The sequence below is a fragment of the Callorhinchus milii genome, unplaced genomic scaffold, assembly GCF_018977255.1.
Source record: "Callorhinchus milii isolate IMCB2004 unplaced genomic scaffold, IMCB_Cmil_1.0 Scaffold1, whole genome shotgun sequence".
NCBI lineage: Eukaryota > Metazoa > Chordata > Chondrichthyes > Chimaeriformes > Callorhinchidae > Callorhinchus > Callorhinchus milii.
In genome coordinates this window covers 138,903,990-138,923,673 of record NW_024704742.1, presented here as the reverse complement: position 1 = coordinate 138,923,673, position 19,684 = coordinate 138,903,990, and the positions used below count along the sequence as shown (strand labels likewise).

Sequence of the window (19,684 nt, the reverse complement as noted above, 5' to 3'; positions counted from 1 at the left end):
TCCTTCATTCCTGGTACCATCGGGTAAACCTCCTTTGCACCCTCTCCAATGCCCGAACATCTTTCCTAAAGTGCGGTGCCCAGAACTGAACGCAGTCTCCAACTGAGGCCTAATCAGCATTTTATAAATATTCAACATAACCTCAGGACTTTTGAATTCTATGTTCCTATTTATAAAGCCGAGTATCCCGGATGCTTTTTTAACAGCTCCCAAAAAAACAATAGTAAATTGGTCGTTTTTAATCCATGACTGTTTGTGGGACACTCACTGCTGTGCGCAATTGGCTGCTGCGTTTCGCCCACAAATATACGGTCAATTCACTTTACAGTCTATTCTGTGAAAGATTTGAGATGTCGAGAAGACATGAAAAGCGCTATATCAAATACAAGGATTATTATTCATAGAATCATAGAATGTTACGACACAGAAGGAGGCCATTCGGCCCATCGAGTCTGTGCGGCTCTTTGACAGAGCAACTGACTTTTATTAACCCCACTCACCAGCTTTTTCCCCATAACCTGCAAACCCGTCTTCCCCCGATACCTGTCCAGTTCTCTCTTAAAAGCTGTTATCGAATCGGACTTCACTGCCCTTTCAGGCGGATCATTCCAAATCCCAACTACTCGCTGAGTGAAAACATTCCTTCTAACCTCCCCTCTGCTTCTTTTGGTAGATATCTTCAGACTGTGACCGCGGGTCACAGACACACCTACCAGCGGAAACAGCTTTTCCCTATCGCCTGTCGAAACCTTTCATGATTTTGAAGACCTCTATCAGGTCCCCGCGTAACCTCCTCTGCTCTAATGGGAAAAGTCCTAACTTCTCCACTGTCCTCATAGCTAAGGTTCCCCATTCCTGGTATCATTCTCGTGAATCTCCTCTGCACCCTTTCCAGTGCCTTAATATCCTTCCTGAGGTACGGTGCCCAGAACTGGACGCAGTACTCCAGCTGAGGCCTAACCAGTGTTTTGTACAGATTAAGCATAACCCCTACTCTTATACTCTATGTCCCTACTGATGAAGATATTATTATCTACCTGTCCGGCCACCTTCAGAGATTTGCTGATGTGGACCCCCAGGTCTCTCTGTTCATTTGCCCCCTTTAAGATTGTACCATCAGCTTATATTGCCTCTCCTCATTCTTCCTACCAAAATGCAACACTTCACATTTCTCCACATTGAACCTCATCTGCCACGTATCTGCCCATGTTACCATCTGTCTAAGTCCTCTTGGAGTCTGGTACTATCCTCCTCACCATTAACTGCTTTTCCTATCTTAGCGTTCTCTGCAAATTTGGAAATTGTGCTCCGTATATCCAGGTCCAGATCATTAATATAGATCAGAAAGAGCAGTGGTCCCAATACCGACCCCTGAGGGACACCACTACACCCCTCCCTCCAGTCAGAAAAGCACTCTCTACCACTCTCTACCTTCTGTTTCCTAGCCAGTTCTGGATCCATGTTGCCACAATCCCTTGAATACCGTGGGCTTCTAAAATCTAGATAACCACGTCTACTGCACTACCTTCATCCACCCTCTCAGTCACTTCATCAAAACATTCTATTAGGTTTGTCAGACACGATCTGCCTTTGACAAATCTGTGTTGACTGTCCTTTATTAAACCATATTTTTCTAAGTGAGAATTTATATTGTCCCGGATTATAGTCTCCAGAAGTTTCCCTAATACTGATGTTAGGCACTGGCCGGTAGTTCTCAGGTTTATTCTTCTGCCCCTTTTTGTACAGGGGAGTAACATTTGCAATCTTCCAGTCCTCTGGCACCACTCCAGTGTCCAAAGAGGATTGAAAGATTGTGGCCAAAGCCTCCGCTATTTCCACCCTGACTTCCCTCAGTAACCTAGGGTACATCCCATCCAGACCAGGTGACTAACTTAACAAGCTTGATTCTGCATCAAGTTGCACATTCAGTGCCTAATTTAAAGTGTTAAATTTGAATGGTGGGGATTTGCTTTGTGTGAATCAGATGGATGAAGACTGGAAAGCTTCAGAAGGGGGGGAGGAATCCTTCTTTTTTAAATTGCAACCAACTATGGTCTGGCTCCTTTTGTTGTTCTGGTACCCAGCCAAGTGGCTATCAATGAGTGATAGGCCGCCCAAATGTAGAGGGTGTCAGAGCCAAGCCTCTCCCCACTTGGCTGCCACACTATTATTGAGCCATTCATTGGGATATGAAGTTGGGTGCTCCCCAAGGGCAGAATGTTGGCTCTGGGTGGCTCAAGAAGGGATCTCGAGGGTATTGATTGAAAGATTCAAAGGGCAACAGTGCCAATTGTCGATTCTGATTAGTATTTGAGGTTTGCTTGGACACTGTGCTGAGGGACCGTGCTGAGAAGGGCGAAGGGCACTCTGGTCAAGCTCTTCAAGGACAGCAGCATCCCAATCCAGGTTAAGATGGTGGCATATAAGATCTATGTCCAAATAGTTCTATATGTTTCTTAGCCACTAGGAATAATAATAATAATAATCCTTGCATTTGATATAGCGCTTTTCACGTCGGGAGGACGTCCCAAAGCGCTTCACAGAACACACTGTAAAGTGAATTGACTGTATATTTGTGGGTGAACGCGGCAGCCAATTGTGCACAGCAATGTCCCACAAACAGTCGTAGATTGAAAATGACCATTTTTTTCTTATTGTTTTTGGTTTTGGAGGGATTATTATTAGGAATGCAATAGAGAGGCTTCCTCTACCCCATATGTAAATCGGGATTGCATTCCCGGTGCTTTTTCTCAATCCTGGGATTTCAGGATTTTAATGCCCCAAATCCCGGATTCCGAGGTGATAAGTCTTGCCTTGGAAAAATACCAGGGAACTCAGCCAAAAACGCCAAATTATAATATTTTTGAAAACATTATTACCCCCGGGAAAGTGATCCGCCAATCGACTAACAACCGGGTTCCTACTTACTGCTGGATAAATAGAGGCTTCTGGAGTAAGGAAACTTGCCCAACGTTTCGCCCTGCCCAGGAATTAAAACTGGGTCCTCTCGCTTGTTCTAACCACTACACTTCAGGACTCCTCAAAGGGATAATAGATCACTTTTGGCTGAATAAGTCGGGGGGAGGATATGAGCTTGTTGTGGGACCGGCCAAGCGTTTTCCCACTCCAGCATACAGATATAAACACATTGCATCAATGAAAGTGGCACTTGGCCCATGCTGGAGTATTTACCTTTTTGGTGGGTCAGCTGGATAGTGATGGGTTCTCACACGCTCAAGAGATTCTGACATTCAGTTCCCAAGCATCAACACCAGGGAGCCAGTTCAAACCTAAGGGGACCCTACTTACCTTCCACCCTCTCCTCCTCCCACCCCCAACTAAGTCGGGTTAGTCATTAGTTGGTCATTTTACATCCATCAAGGATGGGTTTGAGCCCTAACTAGGATGGTAAGAACCAAGAAATCCCAGAGAGCTTACTGGTGGGCAACACAGCTCTGCATTAAATGCGTGAGAGCAATGCCACCTGTCCACATCTCGGAAACACGTTCCTTCTCATTGAGCAATGGTTCCATTATTTGGAGGTGCACAGCTGCTTACCACTCTGCAAACAAGTTGAGGTGGATTCAATACACTAGATGTATGGACATGTGATCACAAACTCTAACTCCAGGTAATGCCTTCCAGCAACTGGCACCCCCAAACCTCAAGAATTTCTCATCAGCTACATGACGGTCACCTGCCTTCATTGTGGTTGGGAAGACCTTTACAGGGCAGCTTGTGATGTTCTCTAGTTCCAAATCTTAATCCAGGTCCTCATGTGAGGGACCTCTGACTGTGAATCTGCCTTGGCCTTCAGGGTGTGGAGTGACAGGTCAGTGTACGCTGGAATCCTCCCTGCGTTCCCACTAATCCACCTCACTGCTTGATCCTGGAATTTACAAATGGGTTGGAGGAAGTCTCTGCTGCAGCCCCATATAGGTGTTATACACCATAGCTTGACCTGCATTGGGATCTTGTGTCCTTGAACAGAGACAAGGATGACCAGAGTGCAGTCCTTCAGAACTGCATCCAAGCAAAACAAGTCACGTTTATAGAGCAGAGCGACTCTCATGTCGTGAGAGCGTCCCAAGGTGCTAAAAATTTGGTGTCATCGCAACCCCCAGATACTGATAAGAATCAACAATGGGGACTGATGCCCCTTATATCTTCCAATCAATAATACTTCAGTGTTTTCTCTTGAACCGTGCAGAACCATGATTCCTTCAGCCTCTCTGCCCCCAATCTCTGGAACTCCATCCCAGAGTGCCTTCGCCTTGCTCCCTCTCTTGCCTCCTACAAGGCATCTCAAGACCCTTCCTTTCGACCGCACCTTCGGCCACCCTCCTACCCCTACTTTCCCTGTCTTCCACCCCTCCTGATCCCAACCACCTACTCGGGTCCAAATCTCTGACTGTCCAGCGCCTTGTGATGTCTTTTTGACTTGAAACACGCTATGTAAATGTAATTGGTTGTTGTTGTTTTGGGGCACCCACGATCATGCTGCATTGGGTGCCCCAGTCTTCAAGATGGCGGGTGGGGTGATGAGGCCGCTACAGCACAATATCGTCCACAAGCGAGCATTGGAATCCTGACGGAGAACCCTGGAACAGATACACCAAGGCATTCCTGCCCTCAATGCCATCCAACACATTGTTGATGAACACATTGAATAGTGTGGGTGACAATGGGCAGCCTTGCCTTAACCCCCTTTCAAGAGGGGTGGGCTCAGTGAGTCCACCATCAACCGTTACACAGATCTTGGAGCTGGAATACGCATTCCGGACGTATTCCCATGGGTTCCAGTTTCATCACAAGAGCTTCGTGGGGCACGAGGTCGAAAGTCTTTGTGGAATAGCAGCTTTTACTCCACATGAGTATGTTTACAGGTTTCTGTAAATGGTTTGTTTTATCTGATCTTCCAGAGCATTAGCATTATCAGACCAGGCCCAACAGTCTGATAGCTAGTCTTAGCCCATATTGTTTGTTGAATTTGCTCCATAATTGTAATTTTTTTTTGAAGTGGCAGGTTTCTAGGGCATTAGCTTATTAACCTAGCAGTTACTGGTCTTGGACCATAGTTTTGTAGATTTAGGTTTGATCTCAGTGATAATATTTTGCTTGAGACCTAGAAAACTTTGCACATTGAGTACCGAGCACTGCTATAAAATAAGCCCCGGAAGTAAGATTTAGATTGCTTTTCCAAAAGCATGCTTACATGTGCACAGTTCGTTTAGACAGAATACTTCTGACCATAATATTCGGGACGTACTCCTGATGTGAAGGTTGCTATACAAATGTAATTTGCTGTTGTTATTAAACCATTAAGTACAGAATTACTCCAAGCATTTGCCTCGCAAGCGAGAGGACCTGGGTTACATTAAGTGACATGACAATCTGTCCATCTGCGACCAGGGCTCCCTCTGTCTCATCGCCCGACTTGACCTCTCTGCTGCTTTTGACACTGTCGACGACAACAACAGCAAAATTACATTTATAGAGCGCCTTTCACGTCAAGAGGACATCCCAAGTTGGCCACTCTGTCCTTATCCACCACCTCTCCTCTCACCTCAACCTTCACGGCTCTGTTCTTGAATGGTCCATATTGTACCTCTCACACCGTATCCACTTCATCTCCACAAACGGCTTCTCCTCCAACCCCCGCACCGTCTCGTGCGGCATTCCTCAGGACTCTGTGCTTCGTCCCTTCCACTTCAACGTCTATCCCCCAGTGCCTTTGCCTTTCCTCCTTCAACGCCGGTCTCAAGACCTTTCTCTTTGACCATGCCTTCAGCTCCCCTCTCGACTCTCTACCCCCTCCTCGCTCCCTCCCTTCCCTCCCCTCACCATTTCCCCCCAATGCTCGGGTCTTGACCCAACTGTACAGCGCCTTGGGACGTCCTCCCGAAGTGAAAAGCGCTCTATAAATGGAATCTTGTTGTTGTTGTTGTTATATGCTCCCACTTGTTGACATCATCCGTAGACATGGGGTCAACTCCCACATGTATGTGGATGACACCCAACTCTACATCTCTGCCCCCCACCCTTGACTCCAGGACCCACTGACGTCAAGTCCTGGATGAGAGCAAACTTTCTACAGATGAACGTCAACAAGACCGAGGCTCCTGATTGGCTTCCATCAGCGCCTCCACACCTCAGGCCCTGACAGCATCACCATCCCTGGGGCTCACTCCCCCTCACTGCGCCAGTCCCGAACCTTGGGGTCTTGTTTGACCCTCAACTATCCTTCCTACCCCACATCTGTGCCATGACCTGCTCTGCCTCCCCCACCCCCGCAACATGGCCCGACTCCCCCACTGTCTCACACCACAGCCCCCGACACCCTCACACACCCCTCCATTACAGCCAGACTCCACTATGCAAACTCCCTCCTTGTCGGCCCCCAACTCCTCCCTCCACAGACTGCAGATCATCCCAAACTAACTCTGCAGCCCGTGTCCTCTCCCCCACCCCATCACCCCCATCCTCACCCCCACCAGGCTCCCCGACCCCATCAGCCCCATCCTCACCCCCACCAGGCTCCCCGACCCCATCACCCCCATCCTCAGCCCCACCAGACTCCCCGACCCCATCACCCCCATCCCCACCCCCACCAGGCTCCCCAACCCCATCATCCTCATCCCCACCAGGCTCCGCGACCCCTATCCTCACCCCCACCAGGCTCCCCGACCCCATCACCCCCATCCTCACCCCCACCAGGCTCCCCGACCCCATCACCCCCATCCTCACCCCACCAGGCTCCCCGACCCCATCACCCCAATCCTCACCCCCACCAGGCTCCCGACCCTATCTCCCCCATCCTCGCCCCCACCAGGCTCCCCAACCCCATCACCCCCATCCTCACCCCCACCAGGCTCCCCGACCCCATCACCCCCATCCTCACCCCCACCAGGCTCCCCGACCCCATCCTCACCCCCACCAGGCTCCCCGACCCCATCACCCCCATCCTCACCCCCACCAGGCTCCCCGACCCCATCACCCCAATCCTCACCCCCACCAGGCTCCGCGACCCTATCTCCCCCATCCTCGCCTAACTCCACTGGCTTCTCACCACACAGAGGATACAGTTCTAGATCCTAGTCCTCGCCTTCAAAGCCCTCCATGGTCTTGCTCCCCCCGACCTCTGTGACATCCTAACCCCCTACCATCCTGCTCGCTTCTTCTGCTCAGTGGGCTCCGGCCTGCTTCACGTCCCCCCTCCCTCGCTCATCCCACTATTCGCGGGTGGGCCTTCTTCCACTCTGCCCCCACTCTCTGGAACTCCATCCCACAGTCCCTCCGCCTCGCCCCCTCCCTTGCCACCTTCAAGATCCATCTCAAGATCCTCCTCTTCGACCGTGCTTTCGATGTCCCTGCTTCCCCACCGACCTCCCCCACCTCGACCCCCAGTTCCGTTCTGTACCTCTGTCTGTCAAGCGCCTTAGGACGTCCTCCCCACGTGAAAGGCGCTTTACGCAGGGAATTTTGTTGTTTTGTTGTTAAATTATCGGGCAGGGCGAAACATTAGGCAGGTTTCTTTACTTCACACACCTCTGTTTACCTAGCAGTAAGTGGGAACCTGGTTGTAAGTCGATTGGCTGATCGCTTGTCCGGGGGTAATATTTCCATTTTAAAAAAATAATAATTTGGTCACTCAATCCATGACTGTTTGTGGGACACTCACTGCTGTGCGCAATTGGCTGTTGCGTTTTGGCCTGAAAATACAGTCACTCCACTTTACAGTATATTCTGAAGTGCTTTGAGAAGTGTCGAAGATGTGTTAAGGCGCTATATAAAATGCCAGGATTTTTATCATGAAAAGATGTGGTCTGCTCTGTTGCCTTTCATTATTGTGCTAAATGTGCACGAGAGTGATGCTTGGTTTTTGTTCATTGTTTCAGACAAACCCCTAAAGAAACGGAAACAAGACTCATTTCCCCAAGAAACTGCTGGTGCTGGAGGAGGTGCAAATAGGCCTGCCCTCTTGGTTAGCATTGATCTGCACCACGCAGGACGGACAGACGCGCAGGCAGCCCTTCCTCCAGACCCAGAGTGTGTAAAGAAACCATCAGAGCTGGTAGTGCAGAGCACTGAGGAACCTTCAAACTTGCAGCAAGAAGCCATGACCGGAGTATTAAAACCTAAGCCTGAAAACCGTCTGGAGATTCCCAGGAGGAAGTCAGAAACTGAGGGCCAAAAGAATGACAGCCGGCCTGATGTGATCAAGGCCAGACCAGACACGCCAAAGCAAAGGAGCGAGAGCCAGGGTGATGCTGCAAAAGTGAAACATGACAACAGGCGCGACTCAGCCAAACCATTGTCCGACAAGAGACCGGAAATAGTGAAGCAGAAACACGAGAGCAAATCTGAGCATTCAAAGGTAAAAGCCGAGAACAGGTCAGATATGGCCAAAGTCAGGCACGAAGGGCGTCCCGTCTCTGAGGCCACCAGGGAGAAGCGAGAACATGTGCACGAAGCACAGAAACCCAGAGCAGAGGACAAGAGCGATGCTGAGAAGCTCAAAATCGACCCTTCGAAGATCAAGAGACCAGAAACACCAAAGCTGAGCAAAGGCGAGTCTGATTTTAAATCCGCTCGCAATGAGAATGTGAAACACAGCAGCAGGATAGACGGCTCGAAACCAGTGAAAGTGGAGAAGAGAATTCGATCAGAATCTGGGGAGAGAGGGGAGCGAGTGGATCGCAGTGAGCGCTGCTCACCAGAGGAGCAGAGGCTGCAGGGGGACAGCCCAAGGATCAGGCCGGACAATCGAGATGCTCCCAGAGTCAGGCTGGATATAAAAGATCGATCTGCATTCAAACCCAGTCGCAAATCAGACCTGCCATCAGGATCACTGAGCAGTAAAGAAAAGGACGAACGTAGATCTGAGGGGAGCAGGGTCAGACCTGATATCCACAAACCCCCTATTGACAGTAAAGACAAATTTCCCAGCTATTTGCTCGGAGGAGGCAGGTCAGAAGCACTTAAAAACTTTGTCATTCCAAAAATCAAACGGGATAAGGATGGTAATGTTTCCAGTGAGCAGAGAGAACCAAGGAAACCTCTGGATAAAAATGAATTGAAAGTTAAGGCAGAAAAACTCGATTTGGTTGAGGATCTAAAGAAAGGAATAAAACCTGTTGTGGTTCTTCATAAACTCCCCCTGGATGAGGTGCAGAAGTTCATAAAGGACAGTGAAGACAAAAACGCACTGAGGGGCTCCAGCAGATCCAGCAAGAGCAGACCACCCTCCAAGCCAAGTAAAGGTACAGTACACACTTTGCTTTCTACAGAGGTTTCCTATGTACGAGACGGGGAAATCAGCGCAGTGTTTATGAGCAACGTTTCAGGTGTGTAAGACCAGAAGCCCAAGTATGCTATGTGGAGACGAGCCCGAATGTGGTGGGTGGGAGTGGGGACTTGGGGGTGGTGGGTAGAGACAGAAGCCCGGTGGTGGGTGGGGGGGATAGGATAGCATTGGGGGGGTGGGTGTGGAGGATAGCAGGAGTGAGGCGGGAAATAGTGGGGGAGCCTGGGGCAGAGGGATAGCGGGAGAGCCTGGGGGAGAGGGATAGTTGGGGAGCTTGGCGGGGGAGCTTGGTGGAGGGTGCGGGGAACTTGGTGGGGGGGGATGGCGGGGGGGATAGAAGAGGAGCCTAGCGGGGGAGATAGTGGGTGAGCCTGGCGGGAAGGGGGATAGCGGCTGGCGGGAAGCGGTTTAGCGTGGGAGCCTGGGGAGAGAATAGTGGGGGAGTCTGGGGGTGGGTGAGCTTGGAGGCACGAGGGGAGGAGCTGCAGATCTGGGGTTGAGCAGATGCTGAAATTGCTCATTGACTGATTAAAACTGAGTGAATCGCTGGAGAGACTGGAATGTCAAGTTGAAAAGAAGTTGCAGTAAAGGGCCCGTCTCAAGACCCAGTTCTTCAATTGCGCCTTCGGTCACCCTCCTACCCCTGCCCTCTACCCCTGCCCTCTGCCCCTGCCCTCTACCCCTGCCCTCTGCCCCTGCCCTCTACCCCTGCCCTCTGCCCCTGCCCCTGCCCTCTGCCCCTGCCCTCTGCCCCTGCCCTCTGCCCCTGCCCCTCCTCTGCCCTCTGCCCCTGCCCCCGCCCCCCCCCCCCTCTGCCCCTCCCCCCCCTCCCCCCCCCCCCCTCTACCTCTGCCCCCCCCCCCCCCCCCCCCCCCCTCCCCCCCCCCCCCCCCCCCCCCCCCCCCCCCCTCCCCCCCCCCCCCCCCCCCCCCCCCCCCCCCCCCCCCCCCCCCCCCCCCCCCCCCCCCCCCCCCCCCCCCCCCCCCCCCCCCCCCCCCCCCCCCCCCCCCCCCCCCCCCCCCCCCCCCCCCCCCCCCCCCCCCCCCCCCCCCCCCCCCCCCCCCCCCCCCCCCCCCCCCCCCCCCCCCCCCCCCCCCCCCCCCCCCCCCCCCCCCCCCCCCCCCCCGCCCCCCCCCCCCCCCCCCCCCCCCCCCCCCCCCCCCCCCCCCCCCCCCCCCCCCCCCCCCCCCCCCCCCCCCCCCCCCCCCCCCCCCCCCCCCCCCCCCCCCCCCCCCCCCCCCCCCCCCCCCCCCCCTCTGCCCCCCCCCCCCTGCCCTCTGCCCCCCCCCCCCCCCCCCCCCCCCCCCCCCCTGCCCCTGCCCTCTGCCCCTGCCCTCTGCCCCTGCCCTCTGCCCCTGCCCTCTAGCCCACCTGCAACAACGCAGAGGTTGTTGTAAATAGGTTCAGAATTTTGTGTTTAGTTTGGAGTGTCACAGGACAGGAAGGAGATCGTGGAGATACAGAGGGTGGAGCACAGATTTACTAGGATGATGCTGTGATTGAGAAAAAATACATATGATGAGAGGCTGGTTAAATTGGGGGCGTTCTAATCAAACACAGGGGGTATGATGAGGTTTCATTAAGATTGTGAGAGGACATGACGAGCTAAATTGGTGAAAATTAATTTATTTTAGTTGGGGAATAGGTCACTAGGGGGCACTATTTCAGGATTGTGCTCAAATATTCATCATTCTTCCAGTTAAGACCTGAGATCCTGTCGCTCAGTGGTTAGAGCGCTCGCCTTGCAAGGGAAAGGACCTGGGTTCGATTCCCGGGCAGAGCGAAACCGTAGGCAAGTTTCCTTACTCCACACACACCCTCTGTTTACCTCGCAGTAAGCTGGAACCCAGCTTGGTGAATCGCTTTTTCAGGGGTAATAATCACTTCAAAAATGTTTTTAAAAATTTGATCGCTCAATTCATGACTGTTTGTGGGACACTGTGGTGCGCAATTGGCTGCACCGTTTCGCCAACAAAATATACAGTCAATTCACTTTACAGTATATTCTGTGAAGCCTTTTGAGACGTCTAGAAAACGTGTCTAGAAAACGTGATAAGGCGCTATATCAAATGCAACGATTAATGTTAGTATAGAAACAAATTTTCAGCACAAAAGACTTATTTGGTCCTTGTGTCTATGCTACTTCTGTTCTTTTAAGTTGTGCTATTAATTCATCCTAAGTTCCAGCTCTTTTCCCATATCCCTTCTCATGATCTTAACCAGGCTTCAACAACAACAACTTGGATTTATATAGCACCCTCCACGCTGGACGGCGTCTCAGAGCGCTTCAAATAATTGCTGATTCTATTTCAGAATTCGCTGGGAACACTTGGCAGGTCAGGCAGCATCTATGGAGAAAGGAAAGTGAGTCAGCTCTGACAAAGGGTCGTGGACCTGAAATGTTGACTCACTTTCTTTTCTCCAAAGATGCTGCCTGACCTGCAGAGGGTTCCCAGCCACTTCCGTTTTTGTTTCAGATTTCCAGCATCTGTAGTGTTTTGCATTTTGTTCCTGATTCAATTGATGCAATCTGAATAGTCTCAATAACAAAAATAGTCACATGTGGTCGGGCATTCAGCCACTCTGCCTCCACCCTTTGGAGCTCCATCCCACAGTCCCTTTGCCTTGCTCCCATCCTTGCCTCCTGCAAGGCCCATCTCAAGACCCAGCTCTTCAACCGTACCTTCGGTCACCCTCCTACCCCTGCCTCTAGCCCTCCTGATCCCAACACTCTGCTCAGTTCCAAATCCCTGACTGTCCAGCGCCTTGGGACATTCTCCCAAAGGCGCTGTATATATGTAATTTGTTGTTGGTTTTGTTCCAAACCCCAACAACAACTTACATTTATATGGCACCCTTCAAGCCGGGCGGCGTGTCAGAGCTTAACAGTGGCTGAGCCTGATGCCGAGCCAGGGGGAGGGGGAAGGTGACCTCAGGTAAGGTCGAAGAGGAAGGTTTTCAAGCGTGACCTGAAAATAGGGAGAGGGCGAAGGCGAAAGGATTGAGGGAGAGATTTCCACAGCTTCGGGATGTAGTGACCTACAAGGCCATTCACGGCCTCGCTCCCTCCTACCTCTCCAACCTACTATCCCCCTACCTACCTGCCCGTACCCTCCGTTCCTCCGGCTCCGGTCTGCTCCACGTCCCCCGCCCCAATCGCCCTACCATTGGTCGGGCCTTCAGCCTCTCAGCCCCGAGGCTCTGGAACTCCATCCCCCAGTGCCTTCGCCGCCTCCTCCCTTTCCTGCTTCAAGGCCGGTCTCAAAACCTTTCTCTTTGACCAGCCTTCAGCTCCGCTCTCGACTCTCTTCCCCCTTCTCGCTCCCTCCCTTCCCTCCCCTCACCATTTCCCCCCTCCTCGCTCCCTCCCCTCCCCTGACCATTTCCCCAATGCTCGGGTCATGACCCAACTGTGCAGCGCCTTGGGACGTCCTCCTGACGTGAAAGGCGCTTTATAAATGGAATCTTGTTGTTGTTGTTGTAGTGGCTGAAAGCACAACCACTGAAGGTGGGATGGAGTGTCCAGGGACAAGGAGGAGGCCGGAGCCAGTCCAGCAGAGGCAGCGGGTAGCTGTGTAGGGAGAAAGCAGGTTGGAGAGATGGGTGGGGTGTGGCCAGGGCGTGAAGAGATTTATTTTTATTTAAATACAAGAATGAGGATCTTGGAATCGATCCGCTCTGTGACAGGGAGTCAATGGAGTTTGACAAGGACTGAGGTACAGAGTTTATTGTGAGTGCGAATGTGGGCGGCGGAGTTTTGAATCAGGTGAATAGTGGAGCAGGGGAGACCGGCAAGGAGGGAGGTGACAAAGGCATGGACAAGGGTTTCGGTAGCTTTTGGAGTGAGGTACGGACGGAGGTGGGCAATGTGGCAGAGTGGAGGAGAGCCGTCCTGCCCAGGGACCAGATGTGTGATAGAAAGCAAAGCTGGAGGTCCAACCTGGTGCCTAAGTTGCACGCGGGTTTGGTGAGTCTTAGGGAAAGGGTGAGGTCTGAACCGCGGGAGAGAAGACGTAGACGGGAGCAAAAGAGCACGGCTTCCGTCTTGTCAACTTTCAGCTACAGGAACTTTGCACTCATCCAGACAACCTGACAGAACATTTGTGGTCTGGGAGTCTCAGCTGGAGGAAGAGAAGTAGATTTGTATGTCATCCGCATACATGTGGAAGTTTAGCCCATGTTGCGGATGACATTGCCGAGAGAGAGTATGTAGGTAAGAGGGGCCATCCCTCCAATCCCTAGAAATTCCTTCTCATTTCTCCATTGGTTCTGCTAACCAGAAATCATGTTAAACAAGTGAGTTAAGAGGCAACTTCTGGGACGTGTAACAGACTTTGTCTTTTTGTGTACTCGTGTATGGATCGCCATCTAGTGGGAGACATTCAGCACTGCAACACCTCACTTTATACTTGAACTCTGTAAGGAGTTGCACGTTTCGCATTCACTTCTGCAGTGAAACCTTTTTTAGTTTCTTCCACAAAATTAGTCTCTCAATGTACATTTGTGGAACTTTTGAGTACTGCTGTTCCTGGATTATTCCACCAAGCTTCTGATCTCCTCTTAGAGGAAGTAAAGGTGTTGAAGATGGTGTTGGGTGTTTGGTTTGAAAGTGACCCTTTGGTGACATTTTAGGCAGCATTGCTACTTGTCCAATGTGCGTGCCTTTATATTGCCAGGATTGGAGTCCTGGAGCTTAGTGGTTTGAGCACTCGCCTCGCAAGCGAGAGGACCTGGGTTCTATTCCCGGGCAGGGCGAAACGTTGGGCAAGTTTCCTTACTCCGCATGCCTCTGTTTACCCAGCAGTCGGTAGGAACCCAGTTGTTAGTCGATTGGCAGATCGGTTAAAAATCCCTTTTAAAAAAAATTGGTGGTCACTGAATCCACGACTGTTTGTGGGATGCTGCTGTGTTTCGGCCACAAAATATACAGTCAATTCACTTTACAGTATATTCTGTGAAGCTCTTTGAGATGTCTTGAATACGTGATAAGCCCTATGTCAAATGCAAAGATTGCTATTACATTGAGCATCCCGTTTACAGTTTACTTTGAGATTTAAGGAGCTACGACCTTCTGCACAAGCATGTATTGGCTTGCAACCAGGACATGAGCTCCACGCCTCTTCCATTTTATTTTTCCTCAGATTTTGGTTTCACTTTCTTTTATTTGTTGTTGCTTATTTTTAATTTAACTTCTGGGATGTAACTGGTGCAGATTATATTTGCTGCTACCTTTGGTATGCACCTGTTCAGTTTTGTAGTGTTCTTGTCGGGAATTTGAATGATTTGGACTGCAAAGCTGAGTAAGATAATAATAATAATCCTTGCATTTGATATAGCGCCTTATCGTGCCTTCGAGACGTCTCAAAGCGCTTCACAGGATACACTGTAAAGTGGAGTGACTGTATATTTTGCGGGTGAAATGCGGCAGCCAATTGCGCACAGCAGTGTCGCACAAACAGTCGTGGATTGAGTGACCAATTTTTTCTTAAGGGATTATTAGTCTCGGAAAAGCAATCCTCTAATCGACTAACAACATTTAGTCAGTCGGTTGATTACAGGAGGACTTGAAATTACTTGGGAATTGGGCAGACCAATGGCAGATGAAATTTAATGTAGAGAAATGCAAAGTGCTTCACATGGGGATAAAAAATCCAGGAAGGGACTATTATTTGAATGGGGACAAAATAATCTGTAATGAAAAAGACCTGGGGATCCTGATTGACAATAACGTGGTCTGTAGCAATGAGTGAAGCAAATCAAATGTTGGGATGTATTAAGAGATCAATATTGAGCCAAAATAGTGGGGTAATCGTGCCACTATAAATCACTGGTGTGACCTGAAATGGAGTACTGTGCACAGCTCGGGTTGCCGCAGTTCAGGAGGAATATTACAGCGATTCAGAGGATACAGAATGAATGAGGGGCTGGAGGGACTGGACTATGAGGAGTAATTGAGTAAACTGGGCATGTTCACTCTGGAGGTGGAGAGGTGATATAATTGCTATCTTCAAGATTCTAAAAGAGACTCAATAAGTAGGCCATGATAAGTTGTTTCATCGTGTCCGGAACAGTAGAACCAGAGGACACGGTCTAAGCTTGATGGGGGCTACATTCAGAATTAATCTGCGGAAACATTTCAGTGAGCGAGTAGTAAATCAGGATATGGATATGGAACAAGTTCCCTAGGGAGACTGTGGAAGCAGAAAGTGTTGATGAATTTAAATGCAAATTAGATTAGATTTCTTTCCGAATCTTTTAGGGAAACAGTATATGAGTAATTTGAGTCATGACATACGGCGAGTGTAATATGCTTGTGAGAAACAGACAACTCTGGATCTGTGGTTCCCCAAGCTTCCCGCCACTGGTGGTTTTTTCTTGCTTCGTACCTGAATCTGTGAGGAGTCCTGTAGCTTAGTGGTTAGAGCACTCGCAAGCAAGAAGACCTGTGTTCGATTCCTGGCAGGGCGAAATGTTGGGCAAGTTTCCTTACTCCACACACCTCTGTTTACCTAGCAGTAAATAGGAACCCAGTTGTTAGTCAACTGGCAAATCGCTTTTCTGGGGTGTTTTAATGCTGTTAAAATAAAAATATATAAATAATAATAATAATTTGGTCACTCAACCCACGACTGTTTGTGGAACACTGCTGTTTGCAATTGGCTGTTGTGTTTCAACAGCAACAACAACGACAAAATTACACTTATAGAGCGCCTTTCACGTTGGGAGGACATCCCAAAGCGCTGAATAGTCAGATGTCGGGGCCCGAGTTTGGGGGAGAGGTGGGGGAAGGCAGAGAGGTGGGAGGGAGACCAAAGGTACGGTCGAAGAGAAGGTTCTTGAGACCGGCCTGGAAGGAGGTGAGTGAGGAAGTGAGGCGAAGGGACCGTGGGATGGAGTTCCAGAGTGTGGGGGCAGAGAGGTTGAAAGCCCGGACACCGATGGTAGGGCAGGTCGGGCGGGAGACATGGAGCAGCCGGAGCCCACTGAACGGAGGGAGTGGGCAGGTTGGCAGGGAGTCAGCAGGTCAGAGAGGTAGGAGGGGGCGAGGCCAGGGATGGCCTTAAAGGTGAGGACGAGGATCTTGAACTCGTTCCTCTGGGGGATGGGGAGCCAGTGGAGTCGGGCGGGGGCGATGGGGTCGGGCGGGGGCGATGGGGTCGGGCGGGGCGATGGGGTCGGGCGGGGGCGATGGGGTCGGGCGGGGGCGATGGGGTCGGGCGGGGGCGATGGGGTCGGGGAGTCTGGTGCGTGAGAGTACATGAGCTGCAGAGTTTTGGATGATCGGCAGGATGTGAAGGGAAGAGTTGGGAAGGCCGATGAGAAGGGAGTTCCTGTAATCGAGCCTTGAGGTGACGAATGCGTGAGGGTGAGGGTTTGGGGGCCTGAGGGGTGAGGCAGTGGCGGAGTCTGGCAGTGTTGCGGAGGTGGTGGTGGGCAGTGCCGGTCATGGCGCGGATGTGGGGGAGAAAGGACAGTTCAGGGTGGGGTTGAGTGTGAAGTGCTTTGAGACGTCTCGAAGATGTGATAAAGTGCTACATCAAATGCAAGGGTTATTATAGACTATTCGATGATTTGTCAACATCTCCATTATTATTAGAGCCACGGCCAGGATGGGAGAAGGTGAGCGAGATGCACCTTGGTCTTTTTTCATCTAGCAGTTCCTATGTTGAACTCAGTTTAGACAGACACTCCAATACAGTGCTGTAGGAACAGTACCTTGTCAGAGGTGCGTCCTTCGGATGAGACACTGAATTGAGATTGCTGTCTGCATGTTCAGTTGGACATTAAAGAACCTGTGGCACTGCTCGAAAAGAGAAGAAAGTTCCTCTAGGTGTAAAGTTTGGCATAAAATTTGTCATTCAGCCATTCACTTCATGGTTATTTGTGAGACACTGCTATGCACAAATTGGCTTCCAAGTTTGTCTACAAAATACATAGTCACTACACTTCAATAATGCAGTAGAACAACAACAACAAGATTACATTTGTATAGCGCCTTTCACGTCGGGAGGACGTCCCAAGGCACTGGACAAGAGTACAGCATTTTAGACCCGAGCTGGGGTCAGGGAGGGAGCAGGTCACTCAAGGATTGTATAGGATGAACATAATGATCTTTAAAATTATATAGGATGAACATTCAACAACCAAACTCACTAAAATAAAGGCATTGTCACATTTAAAACAGATCATAGAATTATACAGCACAGAAGGAGGCCATTTAGCCCATTGTGTCTCTTTCGGCTCTTTTATAAGAGCTTCCAAATCAATCCCACTCCCCGCTCTCAACAACAACAACTTGGATTTATATAGCGCGCTCCACGCCAGACGGCGTCTCAGAGCGCTTCACAGTAACGGATCCCAGGGCCGAGTCAGGGGGAGGGGAAGAAGGTGACCAAAGGTGCGGTCGAAAAGAAAGGTCTTCAGCAGAGACCTGAAAATGGGAAGAGAGGGGCGAGACGAAGGGAGTGAGGAAGGCAGTTCCAGAGCCTCGGGGCACAGGGGCTGAAGGCACAGCCGCCGAGGGTGGAGCGGAGCACTTCGGGGACTCTCTCCCACTCCCCCCATAGCCCCGATCAACCCCACTCCCCCCCCCCCCCCCCCCCCCCCCCCCCCCCCCCCCCCCCATAGCCCTGATCAACCCCACTCCCCCCCCCCCCCCATAGCCCTGATCAACCCCACTCCCCCCCCCCCCCATAGCCCTGATCACCCCACTCCCCCCCCCCCCATAGCCCTGATCTACCCCACCCCCCCCCCCCATAGCCCTGATCAACCCCACTCCCCCCCCCCCCCCATAGCCCTGATCAACCCCACTCCCCCCCCCCCCCCATAGCCCTGATCAACCCCACTCCCCCCCCCCCCCCATAGCCCTGATCAACCCCACTCCCCCCCAACCCCCATAGCCCTGCACACTTGTCCTCCCAAAATAATTACTCTCTTAAAAGTTGTTATGGAATTGTCTTCCCTCAGCCTTTCAGGAAATGCATTCCAGATCCCAACAACTCGCTGTGTAAACATTACTCCTCCCCTCCCCTCTGTTTCTTTTAATAACCATTTTAAACCGGTGCCCTCGGGTTCCCGACCCACCGCCAGTGGGAATAGTCTCTCCTGTTCACTCTATCGAATCCCCTCATCATTTTGAAAACTTCTATTAAGTTTCCCCTTAACCCTCTCTGTTCCCCGGAGAATAATCCTCACTTCTCTGCCTCTCCTGATCACTGAAGGCCCTCATTCCTGGTACCATTCTGGTCAATCTCCTTCGCTCCCTCTCCAATGCCTTGACATCCTTCCTAAAGTGTGGGGCCCAGAACTGAGCCCAGTCTCTCGCTGAGGCCCCACCAGTGATTTATATAAAGGTTCATCGTGACTTCCTGACTTGTGTATTCTATGCCCTATTTATAAAGCCTCGTGTCCGGATGCTTTATTAACAGCTGTATCTACCTGTCCGGTCACCTTCAGAGATTTACTATATGACCCCCAGGTCTCTCTGTCCCTTCACCCCCTTTAAGATTGTACCATCAGCTTATATGGCCTCTCCTCATTCTTCCTCACAAACTCCATCACTTTGCATTTCTCCACATTAAACGCCATCTGCCCCGTGTCGGCCCATGTTACCAGTCTGTGTCTCAGTGCTTTGGGACCTCCTCCCGATGTGAAAGGCGCTCTATAAATGTAATTTTGTTGTTGTTGTCTATGTCCTCTTGCACTCTGCTTCCATCCTCATGATTGTTTATGATTTTCCTAGCTTCGTATCATCTGAAAACTTTGTACTCCCTATACCCAAGTCCAAGTCATTTATATCGATAAGTCAAGGAAAACATCCTTTACTTGTCCCAACATACCCAGTTCCTCAGCATAAATGAGAGGGGTCTTTGATGTTTGAGGCTGCTTTTCCTGTTCCTTCTCCTGTGGGTCTTGTTCCTCAGTGTCCCTGGTCCCTAGTGGAAAGGTTAGGCTCCAGGCACCAGGCGAAGTCGATTTTATGCTTGCACCGCTTCCACGATCTAAACACTCCCCGTGACGCGCATGAGCGACAGGAGCCCACTACGCCCACAGTAGAAGCGTCGAGCAAACAGCACCTGTGGCCTGAGGCCTAGCGCTCTGTGTACAGGATAGTAACGGAGGGGAGGTTTGTACCGCATTTGTACCGTTGTAGTGGCCACAATCAATGACCGTTGTCCTGAATAGTGAGGTGCCTGGTTTACTGAAGCAGACAACCTGTCTTTTAACATAGACAATGACTTTGAAAATGGCCCGCAATTGTGAGGTGGCTGGATTGCTGACCGCAAACTGGGTTTTTAACTGTATAATCCTTATATTTGATACAGTGCCCTATCACGTCTTTGAGACGTCTCAAAAGCGCTTCACAGAATATACAGT

The 19,684-nt window shown here is 51.0% G+C and overlaps 1 protein-coding gene across 3 annotated transcripts in view; it reads left to right on the top strand.

Annotated features, from left to right (window-relative positions):
• The window catches only part of nipblb (NIPBL cohesin loading factor b), a 136,031-nt gene that overhangs the window by 52,502 nt on the left and 63,845 nt on the right, over positions 1 to 19,684 (top strand). For all 3 annotated transcript variants that reach the window (XM_042336341.1, XM_042336334.1, XM_042336345.1), the window contains one exon: positions 7,899 to 9,263. In XM_042336341.1, the coding sequence (XP_042192275.1) occupies positions 7,899 to 9,263 (1,365 nt within the window). The remainder of the gene's footprint in view (positions 1 to 7,898; positions 9,264 to 19,684) is intronic.